Source organism: Arvicanthis niloticus, chromosome 5, assembly GCF_011762505.2.
Source record: "Arvicanthis niloticus isolate mArvNil1 chromosome 5, mArvNil1.pat.X, whole genome shotgun sequence".
In the NCBI taxonomy this organism is placed as follows: Eukaryota; Metazoa; Chordata; class Mammalia; order Rodentia; family Muridae; genus Arvicanthis; species Arvicanthis niloticus.
Window position 1 is genome coordinate 54,351,922 of NC_047662.1, and position 23,753 is coordinate 54,375,674.

The 23,753-nt window shown below is 38.4% G+C and overlaps 1 protein-coding gene and 1 pseudogene across 2 annotated transcripts in view; both read left to right on the plus strand.

Annotated features, from left to right (window-relative positions):
* The first annotated feature begins 2,254 nt into the window (after positions 1-2,254).
* C5H1orf87 (chromosome 5 C1orf87 homolog) overlaps positions 2,255-23,753 on the plus strand; it is a 67,191-nt gene continuing 45,692 nt past the window's right edge. Inside the window, exons 1-3 of one of the 2 annotated variants that reach the window (XM_034503657.3) lie at positions 2,255-2,393; positions 3,908-4,040; positions 18,426-18,645. In XM_034503657.3, the coding sequence (XP_034359548.1) occupies positions 3,934-4,040; positions 18,426-18,645 (327 nt within the window). In that variant the 5' untranslated portion in view covers positions 2,255-2,393; positions 3,908-3,933. The remainder of the gene's footprint in view (positions 2,394-3,907; positions 4,041-18,425; positions 18,646-23,753) is intronic. The other variant, XM_076934637.1, reaches the window with a different exon arrangement.
* Positions 4,532-12,174, plus strand: LOC117708353 (large ribosomal subunit protein uL13 pseudogene; annotated as a pseudogene).

Below are 23,753 nucleotides of genomic sequence, written 5' to 3' on the forward strand. Positions count from 1 at the left end.
TCACATCCAGTGGATTAACTGTGCCCCACATGTACATTTTAAGAAGAATCTGAACATTCAGGAAAACCAATGGTGATTTTAAGGGTAAATATTAATGATGGTCCATCTTGAAATATGATCAGCAAAAGGGAAATTGTTACACCTGTGTCTGACATCACTAAATCCCATCAGACACAGCTCTATGCTGTCCTCTGCTTTCCACCTGCTCTGCCTCTCTCTGTCAAGCAGCTTTCCCAACAGAATCTGCACATAAAAACATTCACTGGAAATCTCAACACCTACCTGTCCTCACTAGTAGTTTCACCAGTGTGGGGCCTCTTTGCTTTCCAAAGCCTGTTAATCAATAGGCTGATCAATCCTAGGAAGATGTAGTGTTGGAGGAACAATGTAAATTTCCCACAAAGATTACTTGGAATGGGGTGGGGGGATGCATTCTAGCAAAAGGGTAGAATGGAAAAGTTATCCAGTTGGTTGACAAGTTATAGTGAATGACTCTAACTCTAATGGGTACTTTATTCACTAGAGGTTTGTACAAACCAAAACTGCAGAGTCTGGAGCGAGAGGTCTACCCTCAGAACAGAACCTAAAAGCCATGGATCTCTGAAGCTGATGATGATCTCTGAGACATGAGTAGGGTGGGAGACCTTTTTAGAGATGGGCTTTTCAAAGGCAATGTGGAAACAGGGTTGCAGGTGGGAGAGAGAGTTGCCCTTTTCTCTCATTCCCATGGCACTGTGTATCATGATGTGTGCCAAGATACACACACCATCTCTTACCATCTAGAGAGTGAGGCTCTGAAGCAAGGCCATCCTTCTCTGCCTACAACTGGCAGCAGAGGCTGCAGAAAAACTGCAAGCACAGCAATGCCAGGGGCTGAAGATGACTCCTTGGATGTTGGAGCTGAAACAATGATATCATTTTGGAGTCAATGTAAAGTGTCACTACTCACATTTGTAGTCTTTAAACACAGTACAAAAAAACCCAGGAATCTGGATTAAATGGAAAAGTTATCCAGGAGGATGGATATACTGAGATATACTGAGTAGATTAAACTCTCTTGGGTTCACTAGTCATTAGAGCAGTTGTTTTCAACCTATGGTTTGAGACCTCCTTAAGTTCAAACGACCTTTTCACAGGGATCACATGTCATATATCCTATATATGCAACATTTACATTAGAATTCATAACAGCAGCAAAATTACAGTTATGAAATATCAAAAGAATAATTCTGTGGTTAGGGATGGGAAGTCTTCACAACATGAGGAACTGTATTAAAGCTTTGATGCATTAGGAAGGTTGAGAAGCACAATCCTAGGGGTTTGTTCACACAGAAATCACAGGGTTTCAACTGGAGCTGAGAGATCTGCATTGAGAATAAAATATGCAAACCATGGTCCTGTAGACCTGAAGAGGACAAGAATAGAGAAGACTCCCTGAGATACCTGAGCTCCTCCACTTGTCTCCTGGGGTCTCTATAATTTCTCGATATCCAAATGTTATTTTCCTTCCCTTTAAAATAAAAGTAAAACAGTTAGCTGGCAGTTGTTAATAATACAATTCTTCCCAAGTTCAAATAAGGCATTTGGCATATAGATGGCATAGAAGGTTATTATTAGAGTTATATTATTTTGTTTCCTTGTTTTTATTTATCTTGTAACAGAATCTCATGTAGCCCAGACTGACCTGGAATAAGTGGTCAAGAATGACCTTGGACTTCTGGTCCTGTCCTCTGAGTGCTTGGCCTATAGGCACTCACTATCACACCTGGTTCATGTGGAGTGAAGTACGCAGCACTGAATCCAGATCTTCATGCATGCTAGGCAAGCACTCTATCAACTGAGTTACGTCAACAAGTGATCTATTCTTATTTAATGTCAACAAAATCTTTTTTGTTTGTTCTCCTTTTCTGCCAATGCACAGCAGGAAACATTCCTGGAGCAAATAAGATGTTTACCTAAAACCGTGTATCTAGAAGCCCTGGTTAGCAGTATAAAGATTACAGTTTCCAGCAAGTTTTACAAAGTAAAAGGAGGTCTTAGTGGAAGAGCAGCCCAGTCTCCTGGTGAGCAAGATGGGGCTTCTGGAAAGGCACAGGGATCCTTCAGCACAGAACTCAAAGCACACAACTCCCTCCAGGCAGCAGCCACACCCTTGGGACATCTGGTCTCTCCCCTGAACCCTTAAGACCTTCTGCTGCCAGTGGTGAGGAGAAATCTAGTTTCCACCCAGCAACAGCCTCTGCGTCCTTAGCGACAGAGTTGCAATGCCCCACCCGCGAGCTGGCCCTGTGATTGGCTGGATTCCTGAGCTCCACACCCAACGTTCTGGGTTGCTTTTTAGACAGAAGCAGTCCTGCTTCTGAACTCCCTGGGTAGGACACGCCACTTTGGCGGTAAGACTGCTTGTCCCTCTGATCCCTTCTGGAGATGGTCTCAAGGTTGATGCCCCACTGCAGGGCAAGTAGGGCAAGATAGCCTCAAATCCGTGTTTGGCTTAAAAGAGCCTGCAGAGGGCAGGATGAGGTCTCTTCTGGGGTACTGTCCACACTGAGTGAACTGAAATCATGGGAAGGTCCCTGCTGTAGCTATCAGAACAGGACACTGGAAAGACCTCTGCCTTCTCCTTCCCTCTCCAATCTGGAATTCCTTGATGAGGCAGCATACCCTCTCTGGACCTTAATTTCCCATATGTAAAGCCAGGGCTTAAACAAGTTCTAGAGGCCTCTCGAACTCTCTGAAAATAAGGGGTCAGTCAGGTTCACCTAGCATCACTCCGCCTTAAACACCCAGGATTTATCTCAAGCTGGATTTCATTTGCAGAGTCCGATAGCTGTGGGTACAGACTGGAGAGAATGCATTTCTGTTTCGATATATAATGCTTCTTCAAGCACTTTGTCTTCTGAATTCACAGAGAGTCTCTGAGCACAACAAGAATTACTCTTGAATTCACAAATGGAGAAAGGGAGTTTCAGAGCTGAGTGTCGATTCAAGTGGTCGACTAAAGCCTGGCTTTCTGCTCTGACCTCAGGACGGTCTCATCCCAAGCCCTACAGTCAGAAAGATGTAGTCTCCAAAGGACTCAGTACACTTGCTTTGCAGTCAGTCCTTCTTCTGAGATTGGGAGCTCTAGCTACACATACCACTTCCTTCACTGGTAAAGCAAGAATGGATATTAGGAGTATTTCTCAGCCTGGCTGAGGAGATGGCTTAGCCTTTCAACCTGAGTTCACTTCCTGGAACACACATTGGAGAACCAGAAAACTTATTGCAGCAGGTTCTTCTCTGAATTTTACACACACACACACACACACACACACACACACACACACACCACCACCACCACCGCCGCCGCCATGAGTGTAATTTTAAAGATGTAATAGGTAATTTTATTGGGAGTGTTAAATGAGTATAGGGGGTGGCATCGTTTATACCCAATCTTCCTAGGTCTTGTGACTTAAAAGTAGAGAAGCATATGCATTATGTAATACAAACTGTGCATACCATAGAAGCTTCCACTCCCTGAGCCCCTAGTAAGAAAGTGAGACATCTCCAAAAAGCATTTAGAATAAATTGCTTCTGTCTGAACTGGATAAGGACTAGCTGTAATAAAACAGCTCAATTATTTGGGAAGGATTGAGGGGAGGTATTTTAACAAGGATTTTCAGACTTGTAGCCTTAAATTCTCAAAGAACAAGGATTCACATAAGAATTTTATCTTCTGCTCTTAGGAAAAATCTTGGAATGTAATGATTGTACTGTTCTTGATTTTTTTCAAATATCTTTAATGTAGTCACTATACTAAAGTAGTCTATATAATCCCTTCACAAGATTGATGCCAGTGTGTCTTGGTGTTATTGTTGATGAGAGAACCAGAACTGCTTAGATGTGTTTATTTACCTTCTCTAAGAATGTTACAAGATTTGAAGAGGGACCATGTCTTCACCTTGGAAGACTCAACCCAGTTCAGCACCAATGCCGGAGATGATAGTGAAAATTATTGGAAGTAAACACTTTCGCTACTTCGTAGAAAAGCCAAGGATGTAAGTTTCTTCTCTGAAAAATGACTGTGTTTCTTAGATAATAATGATTTTTTTTAAATTAAGAACTTTTAAAAGTGTCATCTTTTGTAAATTAAGTCATTAAAATGTAAAAGTAGAAATAAAGCAGGGGTGATAAGTCCGTGAACAATTTTTCTGATACTTTCATCTTTATAATTCCCCAATTCTCTTTAATTACTTGGGCTGATTTTCCAAATAGATGGAAAATATGAGCATTGTGACACTTATAAATATTAATGGAGTATTGCTGCTTTTCCTAGTCAAGTTTGCAATCTACCACATGCAGTAATTTGGTGGTGGGAGGGAGATAGGGAGGCAGACTATTAGTCAATTTGTTGTGAATTACAAGGGTGGGATTAATAATGAGTCACAGTTTGTAAGGTTTTCCCTTACTCGTTTTACATGTGCTCCTTCTCTAAGCAAACTTCTCAGAGCTCAGCCAACACGTCTTTCCTCTGTTCATTTATGACAGCATGTTTGCGGAGGATCATTCAGACATCTTTAAAGTTAACAAGGTACTTGGCACAGAAGAGCATGACAAACTCTTTTTTCTAGATTTTTAGCTGTTTTTAAAAGAAAAGAATGCAAATTAAACCTATTTTCTTCCAGAAAGTCAGTACCCAGTTGCCTATCTCTCCAGTGATGATCTCTTTGTTTCTTTCTACTATTGTGTCATTGAACATAGCTGTTGGAAGTAATGCTTATTAAAGTCAAGACAATCACCCAAAGCATACTTAAAAATAAACATCTGGAGCCCAACCTAAGACAAACTGATTCAGTCTCTTAATGAAGGTCCTATAACCATTGTTGTCCAAATGGATAAGCAACACCAATTGCTTTTGCTGCTTCACTATCAGCATTGTCACCCAGAGTAATTCCAACATGAAGGCTGTCATCAATCATGTCTGCATAGACTAGCAAGTGAGCAAGGAAAGATGGCATCCATGATTTTGAGATCTTTGCAGAGCAGAGTGATAAGAGTTTTAACCATAAGCCTGTTTCTTCCTAGTCAGTTGACATTGAGAAAAATGTAGTGGTATGTCTGGTCTTCTATTCTAATCTATAAAGCAGGAATTTAATGACACTTGCATAGTAGGTTGAGGCAATTAAAAGTATATGGGCATTTTGCAGTGACCAGGATATCTCACACACCTAATAAGTGACTCTGCTCTGTTGAAGTATATCCTTCCAAAGATACAAAGTGTTTAATGAAAGCCATATACCATCCTATGAAAAGGTTGCCATATCATTTATATTCTATGCCTAAGAAACAGGATATGTTCTATTTTATAAATGAGAAAACTGTGATGAGGTAAATGACCATTTCAAGATCTTTACCAATCCTCTTTCACTATATCAAATAAAAAAGCAAAGAGAATTAGCAATGGAACACACTTCTACCAGGAATACAACACCACCACTCCTCTTGTTTGTCTTCATAAAGCTGATTATAGCTCCATCCCATTCAAAGTCTCTTGTTTTAAGAATGTCAAATGTAGTTTGTTGCTAAAAGAAAAGTGAGGAGGAAGCTTGCTTAATTTAAGTAGTAAAGGAGTAAATGGTACATTAAGTAAATTGTGAAGTAAAAGCCACAGTTCTTGCTCATGAAACACTATAAAAGTGGTATTATTTTATAGTAAGACGGGCTTTCTGTGAACTCGGTGCTGTTGTTGTTCGACTACCATAGGCAATTAACATGCTCTGTTAGAATAATCTTCTGCAGCTCAAAAGTGAACAGTTGTCAACACACTTCTTGTTGCCCAGGTAAGGAGATCAACAGCCATTATGTCCCCTAAGTCCCCAAATACCTCAACCCAGGGCTACTGAATGTGAAAAGGTTGTGTCTCTGAGTTGAACCTGTTAATAAAAAATCTGCATAAGAAGTTTAACTAAATCACAAAGGGAATGTCATCAAAAAGAAAGTCTGAATTAAAGACTTTAAAAAAAAGTATAATGAAAAGAAGTGGAAACACGTTTAGCTGAGATTTCCTGTAGGACATTGTTGAAGAGGAAATACTACATCAAACTTGAAGATCTAGAACTGTGTATGAGCTTGTTACTCTGTCAATGTGCCAGACACCACAGAATTAATTTTTTCACAGTTGTGGTTGCTAGAGATTTAACACTCAAGGTAGCATCCAGCTGAATTCCCTCCAGAGGTACCAGAAAAATATTTCCATGTGTCCTGTGTACTCTTGTCATTAGGGTTTTGGTACTATGTGACTTTTCCATGTTTGCACCTTATTCAAATCCCTCTTTTATAAAGATGCTAGTCAACTGGATTATAGGACCATTATATTATTATATTATAATATATTAATGTGTGTGTGTGTGTGTGTGTGTGTGTGTGTGTGTGTGTGTGTGTGTGTGTAAGGTGTAAGATTTGGGACTTAAACATAGTAATCTCTATGGTGACAGAATTCACCTCATAACAATTACCCACCTGTGCTACAAATGAGGTAACTGAGGGAAGCTGTTCTGCTTAAGACTGGAACAGATGTCACCACTCCTCTGTTCTACATTCATTATTAGATTTAAAAATATACCCAAGACCTATTTAATGTAATTACTTTTCACAAAGAAACTTATTCTATGAACTTTGAAGAATGAAACACATTTTCTGTGGTTTGTTCCGTCGTCATTTCCCTTTAAGATTACATCTAAGCCTTCCAAGTCAAATCTTTGCTTCTACCTTTCTTGTCCCCTAGTGGACTTTATGAAGCCTTCCTTTTAAAGTGTCATGCATGAACGACCAGCATTCATCCCACTTGAGTAGATCCCAAGCTCCCTCTGCAGATGGACTAAGCCAAAATTGCTTTTAAAATGGATTCCCTATTGACTCCTATATATTCTAGTCTGAAAATCCCCATTCTTCACTATGTCCAGAGGATCCTTCTAAAATACAAATCTACTGTGCCTGATAGCTCCCATAACACCCCTGACTAATTTATTGTGTTGAGACTTCCTATATCTCTGCTTTCCTCTTTACCTGTGAAGTCCTGTGTACAAAGCTGTATCCTCCACACAAATTACAAAGTACTCTACATTTTGAAACCTGAGTAAGTGAATTAGAGTAACATAGTTGCCAAGAAAAGTAAAGATCTACCAATGTTTCCTTGCTTTAAAGGATTTCAAGCCTGACATCCCAAGCTTTCAAATAGCATGCAGATGTTATTCAGCATTCCTGAATAATCTTTGATAGCTCCTTGAAAGGAAAATAGGCCTTTATCTCCTCTCCAAACAAGAAGGTAAAAATAGAGAATAAGATCCAGAGGCTGGTGAACAATCCCTGGACAAATTGTAGCCAATTTTAAGCACTAAACATGAAAGTAGTGATTTCCAAGGGTCAGAGCATTTTGACAAAAAGCAGATAAAAGCAGATTCAATTATATAGTCCTCCCCCTTACTGCTGGGACTATGAGGCCCAAATGAAAGGAATGAAAAGATATGCTACTGTCAATTCTGATGAATCATCTCTCTCACAATGGCTTGATACAAGGCATACTATTGAGGTAGGTGATATACTGCTGTTTATTTTGCTGTTGCTAACAGCACAGTCCCACAGACCAGATACATCTGACCAAAACAGGTTTATTTTTCCCCCATGGTTCTGGAGGTCTGGGGTTGAGGATGGTTGCATCTGATGATGGCTTTCCTCTCGTCAGTCTTAAAGTGGTGCAGACATGCATGGTAGTTGAAAAAAATGTGTGTAGGCATGAGTTTATTTTACCTGTTCTTTCTATTCTTCTTTTCAAATCCCACAAGTCTATCATGTGTTTGATTCTACTTTAGAATTTTATTTAGTCCAAAACTCTCCATAAAGTTTCCCACTCTAAAAATAATAGTTTGGTTAAATGGTCACCTTCAGTATCTCACAATGGAGAATAAACTCCAACATGAGTTTTGGAGGGCACAGACCATATTAAAACTAAAATGCACATCAAAATAATTGTTGTTAGGTGTTCTCCCTTCTGGAAGTGGGAAGGATTTATGTGTGATAATTTCTAAAATCAAGGGAAACAAGGCACTCATTGTAGTACAGATACAGAGAGCAGAATGCTGAGGGACCTTGGCAAGAAAATATGCTAACAGTCAAATCAACATGGTCCATACCAGGCTTCTCCTTGGGTTAGTGTGTGTGGTCATGGTTACATGAGTTAAATGCTTAGGTTTCTGTCTGTGTTTGTGCTGAGTATGCACTAAGACACTCAGATGTGTTTCCCCTCTGTAGTCAGTACTCAAGGGAGGACTGTGCTTGATTCTAGATACACACTATCTATCACACTAAAGATGAAGGCAGCAGGGAGTATTAGAGAAGATCCTTAGGACAGAGCTGTAATAAGTGTTGTTAAATTGATAATGCCTTGATAAGTTAAATTCATGAACAGAACTGAAATGTTTATATTCTAAGAATTTCCTTCCATTAAATAAAGTTGACATCTAAAATTGCCATTCAGATATCAGACAATTGGCCTTCCTAACAACTGCAACAAACAAGAAGGCCATTAAGTTGAATGCACAGAGTAAAACAACAACAACAATAAAACATAACAATTTCAAAGGTCAGTAACAAATCCCTTTGTTCTTTAGATATTGTATTATCAGTAGAGCAGTATTAGACACTAGGTAGGCTATATACAAAGTTTTAAGGGGAAGAATTATACACAATTAATAACAGTTTACCTTGGTATTATAAGTCCATGTTTTCTCTGATGTTTTCTCACAGAACTTTCTTAGAAAACAAAATTTTCTCACTTTTAGTTCTCTGATGTCATTTACAATAACAAATTTTATATTATTTTTTCAAACTGTTTGAAGTTTCAGTAGATTTAGAAATTAATGTATTATCTGCAATACCATCACTATCCTCTCCACAGGTATGAATGAGTACCTTCTGATAAATGAGCCTTTGAGATTCAGTAGGGCACATAGAGTATTAGTGGCAGAAGATATAGCAAACAGTGTCCACTCAGATGGTGACAGTATAATCAAAACAAGAGGAAAGAATTACAGTGATACAAAAAAATTCTCAAAAGGCTTCTCTGGACATGCATCACTTGCCTGCATCTCTGTGGAAACAGAGCAGGGTCATGCATAAGAATTACCACAGCACAGCAGACAGTAAGAGGACCTGAGCTGACTCTACCAGTGTTCCAGCAGCCATGGCTCTACTAGACTCCTCTTTACTGTAAAGATGTATGCATCCTCTTTCTCTTCTGAGGAAGAGATTGCAACTATCTATATGTCAAAGTTCAGATATCAGACAATTGGCCTTCCTAACAACTGCAACAAACAAGAAGGCCATTAAGTTGAATGCACAGAGTAAAACAACAACAACAACAACAACAACAATAAAACACAACAAATGTGTGAGATCAAAGAGGCCAGCAGGCTGAGACCAGGCTCTGTGTGAGCCATGGTGTGAACTCTGCTTTCAGTAGGATGAGAATCTATTGGAAAATTGAGAACAATGGAGAATATATCATGTTTACAGTTTCCAAAACATGGTTCTAGCTGCTGAGTGATAGATAAACTGGGAATGAAAGAGAAAAGAGAAAGACCATTATAGGGCACAGTAAGAGTAATCTAGGAAAGAGAAATTGTAGCTTCTGGATAAACCCAGAATAAACTTCACCATGAAAAATTTGACATCAGTGCATTACATATGGATGAGTTGGAATATTACAGGACTGAGAATAAAACCTGATAGTAGAAAAGTTATCTAGAATGTGCTAGACTCAATCTTGATCAGATTCAATCTTGAATACTAGGGAAGAAGCAGATATCAAGGGACGAAGGGAAAATAAATATCACCTATAATGCATACTGTATCATCTAAAATACACAGTTGAGGGCTGATTTAGAGCACTTACTACTTCTGCAGAGGACTCAGGTCACCATATGACAGTTTGCAACTATAACTCCATGATATCTGGCACCCTCTGCTGGCCTTCAAGGGCTCCAGGCACACAGGTGGTACACATACATACATGCATGTCAAACACTCATCCACACAAATTAAAAGTAAATAAACCTTTAAAAAAAAAATCAACTGAACATCAGAGCAACTGTTGTTGTGTCCATTGACACAGTTCAAAATGATGAATATGCTAAAATCATTCCATCCTAAGCCTTTTATACTGCGTTTAGCTACTCTTTTCACCTACAGTGGCTATATTAGTTAAATTTCTCTTTGTTGTGATGAAACATGTGACAAGAAGCAGCTCAAGGATGGAAATGTTTATTTTGGATCTCAGTTAGAAGGTCTGCAGCAGAAGCATGAGACAGCTGGTCACACTGCATCCACAGTGAGGAGCACAGAGCATTCTGGGGCTCAGCTGGCTTTCTCCTTACTCATCCCATAACTCCAGTCCAGACAGTTACACTGGGTCTTCCCTTTCAATTAATCTAATGTTGAAATTATTTTATAGGCATGCATGGCAGCTTGTCTCCTAGTTGATTCAGGATCTCACAACATTGACAGTATTAACTGTATCCATGGATTTTGTTGATTCCTTCTGTTTGGTTTTGTGCTTATCTAAAGCCTCGTGAGAAGTACAATAATACATATGATATTGTTGTTGTTAATGCATGCACACAGTATAAGGCTCAAGCAGAAATCTTCAATTTATGACTTCTGTGGAATAAGAAAAATGTGTACCCACTGATCCCAGATATTGGGACTACATGGTAAAAAATATCAATTTATCATTTAAAATTCCATTTTTCAAAAAAGAAGGAAAGCTTTAAGGTCAAGTCCTAAGCACTATTTGAAATGCCTGTAACTCACACTCTAGACAAAATAACCTTCTTAGTATGCACAGAGCTAATTGCAAGTGCATAAGGTAAATATGAGCAATCCTACCTCAAAATTTGACAACAGATCTAGACAGGCAATTCACAAAAGAAGAAATAAACAACTGATATGGGGAAATTTTAGCCTGCATGATATTAAAAGAAATGTATACAGCAATGAGAGATTATTTTCATAAATCAAGTTAGGAACACTTTTTAAATGAAAATACTCAGAGTTGACAAGGCTTAGAAAATATGCAGGTCTTTATAAAGTATGTGCTCATCAAAAACCATATATATATATTAGTATAATCAAAGCATGGGGTCAGAGTCTGTCTTAGTTGGGGTTTTCTTGCTGGAATAAAACACCAAACCTATAAACACTTGGGAAGGAAAGTTTATTTTACCATATACTAACTACTTAGGTCACACTCCATCTCTGAAAGAAGATAGGAACCTGAAAGGAAGGTGATACAGAGGCCAAGAAAGAGTGCTGCTTACTTGCTTGCTCTTTGTGGCTTGCTCAACTTGCTCTCTTATAGGCAGGACACCCAGCTCAGGTGTGGCACTGCCTTTCCCCACCAATCACCAACAAAAATTAAAAATAGACCACAGGCCAATCTAGTAGGGATATTTTCTCAATTGTGATCCTTTCTTCCAGCTGACTCTAGATTGTAGCAAGGTAACCAGAACAGACTCCTAGCACTGGGAAAATAATTGTACATAAACTCTTTTCTTTGGAAGCTGCTGAAGATGGCAGAGTGGCAGGTTGTAGAACTGGGTATCCAGTTCCACTTTTGAACAACCTGTTGGCCATTGTGGCAAAACATGTACCCCTGGGCTGGAAGGTGGTTATGCTCTTCGAGGGCATCAACATTTCTGGAAATTTCTACCGAAACAAGTTAAAGTACCTTTCTCTGAAGGCAGATGGGCACCAACCCTTTGCAAGGCCCCTATCACTTCCAAGACTGGAGCAGAATTATTTTTACTCATTTTGAAAGGCTGCCCCACGAGACCAAGCAAGGTCAAGCTGCCCAGTAATACCTCAGTGGGATACCTCTGCCCTATGACAGCAAAGCTATTGTGGCTGAAGCCTACCAGATAGTTTGCTTACCTAGGGCATCAGACTCATGAGGTTAAGTGGAAGTATCAGGCAGTAATAGACACTCAGAAGAGAAATAGGGGAAAATCCGTGATCCACTATTGGAAGAAGCAGTAGCCACTCATTAGGCTTCAGAAACAGGCAGAAACGAATGTGGAGAAGATCAGCACATTGACCAAGGCTCTCAGGACCAATGGACTCCTGATATTCGACCAATAAAGACAGTGCCTCAATCAATCAATCAATCAATAAAAAACCAAATAACGTTGGCCTAAGTGCTGTATTTATGGTTCAATCCTGTTGGAATAGTCCTTGTTGAATGTAAAGGTTCATTTTATACATTTTTTACAAATTGTAAGGCTGGATTCTAGTAGGAAATGGTTTTGCACATTTACCCTCTACAATAAGGAAGTTTTAGTTATGATGGGACTAGTTACAGAGATACAGAATCAGAGTAAGAAAAGTTCAATGTGTAGCACAGGGATGATTGGTCAGCATCTACAAAGTTGATACCAGCATTAGGTCTGAAAAGCTCACAAGATGAATACCACTGAAACTAAATGGAGCATTCTGTAGCACAAGCCACCATAATGAAGGGGGTGGCCTTTAGTACAGTGGTACAGGAAGACTAAAGCAACTTCCAGGGAGAAAACCATCTTCACTAAAGCTACCCATCCAGAGTCAGAGGTAGCTCCTAACAGAGTCGACCTGACCAGTTTATTAGGCAAGAGAATGGCATGGATCTAAGCACCAAATAAATATATTTCATAGAATAGAGTATTCAGATAAATAAAACGTTTGTGACAAAGTAAATCACAATGGTACAGGATAGATTGAACTTTTTTATATTGACACTGTAAGAAACTATTTTTAAAAGTATTACAGAAAATAAAATATTGATCTGTAAAATTTCCCACATCGAATTGTCAACCATAGATTTAAAATAATCAGGATGTGATTTTATCTTTTTTTTTTGCTTAAAATTTAAAGAGAGCAAAAGTATCTGTGCATGATATAATAGCTTCACATGATGATATCATACATCCAGTTAAAAGTTTGAAATAACCCAAGTTTATATTTGCACAGTGTAGTATTAAATCCTTGATTTCTTTACATGTCACTGTCTTAGTGTAACTCAATCAGACAAAGTAATGGGCAGTTATTACTGTTCCCACTCCATAAAACCATGCATAGCATCTAGGGCAGTAGTTCTCAACCTTCATAACACTGCGGTCCTTAAATACAGTTCCTCATGTTGTGGTGACCCTCCAATTACAGAATTATTTCATTGCTACTTCATAACTTTAATTTTGTTACTGTTATGAGTCATTTTGTAAACATCTGTTATGCATGATATCTGACATGCAATCCCTGTGGGGGTTGATTTTTCTACTAATCACTCTTGGCTTTTTCAAGTTGGCAATTCCTAGAATTTGTATTTATTATGATTATCAAGTAACAAGGTATCAGGATACATTAGCTATTTTTCCATCTGTGTGGAGTTCCCTTTGCTGAAATCTAGCACAGCCCGTGCACTTGAACTTTAGGATCCTTATTAGTAAGCAAGCTCTAGACCTCAAAAGAAAATGGCATCTACAATGGACCTGGGTGATGAAGGAGGTGCTTATGATGGCGGAGCACCATAAGAAACAACACTAAATTGCCATTTGTCAGAGCCAATGAGCACTAGGCAAAGTGCCATGGTGTCTTCTCTTTCTGTACTGGGATTGGATGAGTTTAGGGCATATTTGGCAAGTGTTCATTAACTGAACAATTTCTGCAGCCTTTTTTGTAGTCATTCTGGTTGTTGTTAAACTTTTTTATTTTAGTACAATGTCTTGCTAGTTGTTTGTGATGGCCTTGAACTCTTTGGTACATTAATATGAACCTGGTTCATAGGTTTTTCATAGGTTCATAGGTTTCCCAAGAGTCAGTTGACCCATTTATTTATAGAATATTTTTTCTCTTTTACTTACTTGTTTGTTTGTTTGTTTTGTATATTCTCATTTAACAATACAGTCTGAATACAATGGCTAGCTTATAAGAATAAGGAATAATCAGAATAAGGAAGTAATAATATATACCCAAAAGACAAACAGAAGGCAAGGTCTGTGGTACAAGATATACTATTGTAAATAATAAATAGAGCTTTCAGGAAAGCAGAGATATTGAGATATCATTTACAATTTAAAAGTAAACCAGAGCAAAGAACAATTGCTGGTTGGATTAGTTACTAATTTTATATCTTCCATAATCACAGTCATTTGAGAAAGCTGCTATAGTCTCCAAAAACTATAGTATGAGTGGATTGAACACGTAAACTTACTATTTCCATTAATGCCAGAACACAGCTCAGTGTCATAAAGAGTTGAGTTACTTTGGGATTGTAACATTTCTGTCTCTGGAAAAGTATAAACACAGGCTGAATGAGCACTTTGATGTTCTACAAAGACACTAACTTAGAATATAGACTAGAAACCACTCTAGGTTAGTTTTCACTAAAATTTGCATTCATATTCTAAAGACAAGATCTGGGGGGAATGGGGAAAGGAGATAACATCTGAAATGTAAATAAAATAGCCAATAATTTTTTTAAAAGACAATTTAAAACCCTACTGTTTAATTATGAATCATTTGTTAAGTTATAGGTGTGATATTGAGGCACACAGGCTTTGGAGCCATATGAGTCTGGATTAAAGTCATAGTCTTTCTTATGAGCATTAAGTAAATTACTTAATCTCTTTGATCATTGATTTTTGCCATGACAATAATACCAACTTTGCAAACCATGAGTTCAGCACAAAGTGTGGTATATGTGTACATTTATGACATACATTTATGTGTGATGATGTATAAATTTATGGTGTCACTAGTAGTGGAGCAGTGAATTGAGCATAAATATAAGAGTAGAATTAACATCATTTTAACATCTTTCTGGAAACTAAATTATTTTTGTCATATCCCTGTAGCTTCAAAAAGAAAGAACAGTGTTTAAAAGCCTCACAGATTTCAAGATAACTTTTTCAACATACTTTATCACAGACTCTGTCTTTCAGTTTCCGTGTTATTTCAGTTAGTGTGATATTTCAGGTGTATTCCCTCCCTAATTGCTGTTATATGTTTAACATCTTGCTTAAAAAAAAAAAAAATTAGAAGAGAGGCAAAATCCTGACTGTGCTGATGATCTCTTATAACTTTCAATACAAACATTTTACAAAAACGAAAATTAGATCTCCAGTCCCTGTGCTGTCACAGTCCCAGGAGGCTACGCTAGAGGATAGTTGGCACATGGTTGGGAATTGGAGGCATTGATTGGCTGCCAAGGCTGGCAGACATTTTGAATGGCATCTGGTGACCTTTTGCTGAGCCCCCCGGGTACTCTATATGAGATTTTGTGTAATCCAAATGAAATGTGTGATCTGCTGTGGTGGAGTTGCATGGGAGGGTCATCAGGGACTCTGCATCACTAAGGCAAAGAATGCTGCCACTCACCCTGTAGTGTGTCTCTTTAGCCCCAGCACCCTGAGCTTCATCAGTGGGAAGCCCTAAAGGCCTGGTTGCAGCAAGTCTCCAGTGTGGGAGAGGGAACATTTGGGCAGCTTGCCCTCATTGTTGATCACTCAGCAGCACTGTAATCATCCCTAATTACTCTAGCCAGGGATGCTACTGAGTTCTTCATAGTAACCCTAGGATCAGAAGCTGGGGCCAGAAGTCCATATGAGGAAGCGAACTGCCAGGTTTCTAACACACTACTCAGGCTGTGTTTTCCCCTTTCTTTTAAAATGGCAAATTTCTATTTTCAGTAAAGTAGGTAGCTAACACACCGCCTAGAAGAAAGAACTGTGAGTTTGTGAACAACACAACAAGAAATGTGTGTTGCAGAGTTGTTTGTGCTAAGCAGAGACACATGTCGTTTCTCAGCTGGAGAGTCTATTTCATGCTAATTTTTAAAGTGCTATGTATTTTTTTTTAAAGACAGTTTTTACTTGAAACAGACCTAACAGGTTATTTTTGGTTTCACATCTACTGTGGTTGTTCTAAAAGAGAGGCAGATACACTGCAGAATTTCTTGGATATTTCTGTCTTGAGTCTACCAAGAGAATGATTTTATAGGTAAATAAAGCAAAGATGATAAAGGTTCTTTGCCTCCACCCAGGAGTGTTATGTCTCCTTAATGGCCTTCAAAGTCTATACTTCCTGCTTTGGTGGTCTGCTCCTTTTTATTGAGTCCTTGTTCAATCTCAAGCTTCCATGTTCACCCGATGACCCTACTGCCTACAGGATATAAAGCCAGGCATTCTAGGAGAGCATTTAAATCAGTGTCTATCACTAAAAAGCCATGTAGTCACTTTGAATCTCAATTTCTTCATCAGGAAATGAGGAGAATATACCTTTTGGGGGATTGATTTAGGGACCAAATTAAGAGATGGAAAGGGATATAGAGTCGACATCATGAAAGGAAATAATCAGTAATACCTTTGTTTTACTAGTTATCACAGACCATGGTTATGTCTCTCTCCTCTGAACACCAAATAGCACTTATTCTTTGCACTGATCGCTAGACATGGATATGTTAGGCACGTATATCTGTAAGATTTATGCCAATTTTATACCAGATTTATGCCAAGATTTATGACATTTTAGAGAACTATATTTGCACTGACATAAAAGCACATCTCTTGTGTCTATCTCTAGCTGGGTTTGCGCAAACATCATACAGTCATGCAGCAAATGCCCAGTTCAAGAAAAGGGAAGGTCCCAGTAGCCCTAAAGCCACCCACACTCCCTTCTGCATTCTATATTAACTCCCACAGTTAAAGATTATCCTGACTTCAAAATCAAGATTACAGCAATTCTAAAATCATAGTTTGTGCTATTTTTAATGGAAGTTTAAGTATGTAGAATACAAGAAATCAATGTCTATTTTTTCCTCAGAATAAGGTTTATTTGTCAACTGTGTACTCTTTTTCTAGCATTCTGCCTTTCACTATTGTCTTTAAAATTCAACCATCTGGCAAAGGCATAGTTCTGGGTGAATACCACTGTCTTCTTTCTCTGAATCTCCGTGAGGAATACTGAGCACTCACAGAGGAGACCATCCATGATCTCAAACTGGTGTCACAAAAGTTTGTGTTCTCCATCTTTACAGACTAGCAAACTGGCCTCATTTCCCATTCAGCCACCAGGTCTCTCTTTCACTCTTCATAGAAGATTAATTCAAATAATTTCTTCTTAATTCAGACTTTCCATTGTGTACTTTCCCAGTGAGACCAATCAAGTAACTGTCTTACTAGCAGAGCAAAAATTCAGAGGTTAGAAGTTATTAACCTGTTGTCACCAAACACACAAACGGGACTGCACATATCCCTGATTACACCTTCCCTCCCTGGGCCTCTCTGACATAACCTCTCATTGTATCTGGTCCACTATGCTTCTTCAGTGGCATCTTCTCCAGATCAGCATTGCAATGTGTGAAAGTCCTTAGCATCTCTAGAGACAACAGTAGGAGAGAGCTGTCTGAAAACCCAGATTATGTGCTTGTTGCCATACCCCTATACTCAGGTAGCTAGACTTCTTCACCCTGTTCTTCCCACCTCCTCTCTCAGGTTCATCATCTTTGTCTTTCTTCCCTCATGTTATTCTAGTGTTCACTTCCACTAGCTCATTGAGACAAGCTCTCTGACCCCTTGCTCGGGGTCTGACTGTGCTCATATGGCTAAACAGGAGACCCATTGCAGAACGCACTGGCATTTAAGACTGTTGCTGGGCTTCTTTCTAAAAACATTTTTTAGTTTTGCTGCTACTCCAATGCTTCTGGGTTCTCCCCTGACTTTCCAGAAATTTCTTTCCACTCACCTTTTAGGAACCATGTAATATCTTTTACATAGATATTAAACTGAATTCTCTCTAAACTTTCTTTTTCATTTCATACTGCTGTTACAAAAAAAAAAGAGATGACTATAAAACTACACATATATTCAAAGAACTGTTCATAGCTCAACTTTGATCAGATCAACAAATAAATAATGGAGCATTTGAGAGAAAACTGAGAAAAAAAGTCTTGGGGTCAAACAACTGAGGGGAGACAGAGCAGGCCTGGGACTGACAAAATTTTGACTTTCATCCATTCCTAGGTGCAAAGGCTTATTTAAGTTATAAGTGGGCAATGTACTCATGGTTGGTGTTCAGTTTTGACTGTGTTCACTTCTTGTAGTAAGTGATCTGGAGCAGATACTCAGATAATTAGGGCATGAGAAGAGAAAAAATAGTCTGAGAAGACAGTGGCATAGGTGATTTCGGGTACATGATGCTTAGACAGATAGCCATGTTTACCATGGCTCTTATAGCCATGTTACAGGGCTCTTACTGCTGTTCACACTTCCAGACTCACACCTTCTGCTTCTCATACCAGCGTTGTGTGTGATGATGTGTGCTCCTTATGACTGACAAGGTGCAAACTCTCTTCACAGTAAACAGAATGAGTTGAAGACAGAACCTCAAACCTCACTCCAGAAACCCACGACTGATTACACAAGACAGGTGAGCAGACACACTGATTCTTCTGAGCAACAAATAACTGCTAACCCAGCTGAGAAGGAAGAAAGCAAGCACCCAAGCAGCAGCCCAAAACAAGAAAACAATCAAAAGTTCTTAACCAGAGTACTCGGTAACAGATTCCTGGATGGCAGGGTGAGTAACAAGAAATAGCCAAGCTTTTCTTGGTAATTCATTAGAAAAGTACAGAGAAAAACATAAATTCATGTAAACATATACAAATAGAAATAAGTACATTTTTCATAGAATAGAAATTATAAATGCTTCCTTTTCAACTTGAAAATAAATTTTGAGGGGATTTAGCGTAGTACATCTTTGTCTACAGAAAATTGGCTTGGTCAACATAACTGTGGCAAACTCACTGATACTCAGTAATGGATACAGGAAATGCATATTACTAGCTATGTGTCTTAAGCTTATGTTCTATTGCTGATGATAAACACCATGATCAAAAGCAACTTAGGGAGGAGGAAAGGGTTTATTTTATCTGATAGTTTATAATCCATCATGAAGGTAAATCATAGATACAAAAAGGGCAAGAACCAGGCTGAAGAGATGGCTCAGTGGTTAAGAGCATTGTACTGCTCTCCCAGAGGTCCTGAGTTCAATTCCCATCAACTGCATGGTGGCTCACACCATCTGTAATGGGATCCAATGCCCCTTTCTGATGTGCCTGAAGACAGTGACAGTGTACTCATACACAAAAAGGCAAGAACCCGGAGTCCTGAACTGAAGCAATGACCACTGAGGGATGGTGCTTATTTGCTTGTTCTCCATGGCTTGCCCAGCCTGGTCTCATATTTAACTCAGGACAACCTGACCAAGGGTAGCACCACAGCAAATGAACAGAACATTCCTACATCAGTCATTAATCAACCAAATGCCTCACAGACTTGCCTAAAGGCCAATCCGAAGGGAGCATCTTCTAAGTTGAAGTTCCCTCTTCTCAAATGACTCTACCTTTTGTCTAGTTGACAAGAATCTAACCAGAACACAATGTAAGGTTCCAGCCTGTTGGAGAAGGAATGTCTGTCTGCTTTCACATTACAAGAAGAAAATATTATTAATTTTCAAAGCCCCATGCATCTCTGTCTAATTATCAAAAAACTGTGGGCCCCAAACTGTCTTGATGAAAATACTTAACCAGACTCTAGTAGTAACCATCTGAAAAATCCATAAAAAAAATAAACTGTCTTGGGAAGGATAAATCTAAGTGATTAGTAATTTGAAATTAAAAGGCAAGTATAGCACCAATTGAAAGCTGGATCCAAATCAAGACCAAACTAATGATTCATTGATAACAAAGTGCCATTTCCAAAAATTACTGAAATTTCAATTAAATGGATACATAGAGTGGGCGTTCTGCAATGCTGCCAAGCATTAAGTGACAGCCAGATATTTTAGTAGAATACTGATTAAAATCTGCATAAAACTCAGAGAAATATTTTTAGCTTATAATTTTAATAGCCCTTTAAAAACTCACAGAGGTGATATCTAGATTTTATCCATAGGGGGAAATGAATGCCTATAGATTCTAACCTCCTGTTCATAAGAACCAGGCAAAAGACTGTATATGTGGAATACTTGACAGCCCACAAGTGTGTTTCAGGATGCACTCTGAGGGTTCTAACTGAATACTGAAGTCAATTTATGAAGTAACGTGACCAGTAAGTTAGCGGGACAACTAAGGCTAAAACTGCCTTCCATTTAGTATTTTCTATTGGCTTTCTCATGGTGAGTTCTTGAAGGTATATTCTGTTTAGAGCAGAAAAGAATAAACTAGCAAGATTAAAATAGTATTGTATGAACACCTAAAAGTCTCTGAATTTTCCTCTAATTTTGACTCCAGTATTGATGTATGTATGTATTTCCTCTGTTTTGTCTCTCTCAAGAAAGACTTTAGTAAAAACAATACAGTTAAAAGAAATAAACCTCTTTATTATGACCAGGTACTTTCAGATACATATTATTTGTATTTTCTTCATTGTATTACCAGATGCGCATGCCACTGTTGTTTCTCAACTGTGATAGATAACAATCTGAGATTCCAAGTTAACGTGACTCATGTGGGTGTAGATAGGCTACCTGACCTATAACCACTATTGCCACTGCTGTTTTCTGCCTCCTCTTCTTCCTCCTGCTCCTCCCCCTGCTCCTTCTCATCTTCTTTCTCCTGTTCCTTCTTTTACTCCTCCTCCTCATACTCCTCCTGTTCTTCCTCCTTCTCTTCTTCTACATAAGATCCAATGTGTTCCATGCTGGCTTCGAACTCTGTGTAGCTGAGAACTATGTTCAGCCTCTTCTCTTTTCTTTTCCTCTTGAACACTAAGATTGCAGGCATGTGCCTTAATGCCTGGTTTATATGGTGGTGAGGCTGGAACTCAGGACTCATGTGTGCTAGATAAACACTATACTCAGGAGCTGCACAGAAAGCCTTCTGTTTTATTTACATTTTAATTGAGTTCCTTTATCATAAAATATTACACAATTGCTACAAAACAGCATCATATAAATAATTAAAAACTAAAACATGAAATAGAAAACTAGTGGCTCTCTGTCCTCGATATGTTGATGTAGAGTGAGATAATTATGTATGGTTTTTCTCTCTTCCTCAATTCATTTCATGTCAAGGGTTCTTCCATCAGCATGAAAAGGGTTTTTCCTACACTGTAACTCCAGCATGGTTTTCTTCACAGTTAGAGCTAGCAGATTTTGTTTGCCATGGGTCAAGCACTAGTCTAAGCTCTTTACAGGTGTTAACTAATTTCTACTACAAACACCCAGTGATGCAAGAGACACTTAGGAACAATTGCATCTTTAGTTCATGGATAAGGAAACAGAAGCAAGGACAGTAATCTTGCCAATATCATAATGCTGAGAAGTGTCAATCTGATCATTCTAGCTCAGATTCTAGGCACTTCTGTTTCCATATTGAGTCTGCTCCTTTGCTTTGGTGAAATCAAAGGCCTTGTAGCACATAAGCGAACTCCATACTCTACGTTCACTCACCTATATTCAGCTCCTCACTGGTGACATGGACTTTGAAATTACAATGACCACTAGAAAGAAGTTTGCTGTGTCAGCAGTTCAGCTCATGGACTTTCTCAACCTGGAGTCTTTGCTGACTCTGTAACACCAAAGGGAAATAACTTTCTTCTTCCCACCTAGAATTCATCATGGGCTTTTGAGAGGCTCAGTGTGGGACACCAGCTACCAAATACAGGAAGGCCTCCTGGGAGGTGTGGGGACTGACTAATTGGTTCTGTCTGCCAGGCAGGCATGTAATGCTGGCTTGCCAGATGGCAGCCACAGTTGCCTGGTACAGAAACCCTCATTACCACCTTGACTAAGTGGTAAATGGAATCCTGCTGTAGTTATAGAAACACACCAATCAAAATGACTTCTAGATCTTTATCACTCACACACAGATAAAAATAAGCCTGGGATGTGGCCCACAATCTGGACAGATTAATTTGCTCCAAAAGAGAAGTTACTGATAAAGGCTGAGACAGCATGAAGGAAGGCAAGCAAGCATCAAATAGTGGATGATATTCAAAGGATATTTTTAATAGGAGCCAAGGCTTAACATGTTATAAGAACACAACATTTTACATCTTTAAGAATAGTAATACATCTAAAAATAATCTGGACAAGCCTTAAAGGAGTTGTCTAAGGTCTCCAAAGATGAGTAATGGGCTATTTGTTAATATATTTTTTCTTCCCCTGGATAAACCTTTGAAAATGTGTGTGTGTGATACATACACACATATATGTTGTATATGTATATGATATATATATATATATATATATATATATATCAAAAACACTAGTTCTGATTTCTTTGATAATTTTTTAAAGAATGTGTGACTAACATCAAAGACAGTAATGCTATTTTAAAGTATAAAATAGAGTGTGCTTATAGCATCTGGCAGCATGAAAATAAAAGTGTGAGTGCTTTCATTTTAATAGCTATCACAGCCAATTGGTACCAGTGCTCTTCAAAGATTTTGCGTAGATGACATCCAGCTATGCATTAGAACCCTATAATTTTTTGCCTTCACTATAGAGATGAATAGGCAGATACAAGGGGCTTTCCCATTTGGACGTGTATTTGCAGCTCAATTCCACCTGTTCAAAGTAGAGTCTTTGCTTGTGCTCATCTTTCTGTGATGAGATCAAGCATGGTCTCAATTCCACTCTTCCAATTGCACCAGCAAGAAACCAAAATAGGCTTTCCTCCTCTCACCCCATAACTCTTGTGTCCAGCCAGTCCCTGAGTTCCTTACGTTGGTCTTTTTCTCTGTGTTCTCTCTCTCTCTCTCTCTCTCTCTCTCTCTCTCTCTCTCTCTCTCTCTCTCTCTCTTCTTTCTTCTATTTTTAATCTAATCAGAGTTCTAATCTGTTCTACAGGGCAGATTTTAATAATCTTTACATCACTGGACTTTCTGTTTTTTAAATTCCCACTTTGTATTGACCAGCTATTATAAAAAATATTGTCGCATAATATGTAGTACTTGATGATTTATAGAAATTACCATGTGTACTCACATCGACAGGTGTGAGCTGAGTCAGCCTTTATCCCAGTTGGATTTGGCTAGGCTGTCTCTAAATTATAAATTTGTTTCAAGAATTATTTCTCATTTTTGTCTATGTTGTGTTTTTTCTTACTGTAATATATATTTTCTTATATTATATATTTATGAAATAGTATATATAAAGAATTTGTTTCTCAAAAAACCAAAAAAAAAAAAAAAAGAATGGCTGTGTATTCTTAAATGCTATGTATTTGTATATCTTTACACACAGACACACACAGACACAAACACCAGACAGGTAGGTAAATTAACAAAATAGAAGACTCAAACATAAGTGCATGTAACTATGGCCATTTTATATTTGACATAGATGCCAAAAAATGGCATTGGAGAAGAGGGGTCATCCTCAATAAATATTGCTGGCAAACTTTAACATCCAGATGCAGAAGAATGAAATTAGACCGATATTTTCAATATGTAAGATTTATTTGGCTTCACACACATTTCTAATATTCCCTGTATTCCCTGGAATAATGGACTGTGTATAGATTTCTTTTTTCTTCCTTCCTTCCTTCCTTCCTTCCTTCCTTCCTTCCTTCCTTCCTTCCTTTCTTTTTTTCCTTCTTTCTCTCTCTCTCTTTCTTTCTTTCTTTTCTTTCTTTCTTTCTTTCTTTCTTTCTTTCTTTTTTGGTTTTTCGAGACAGGGTT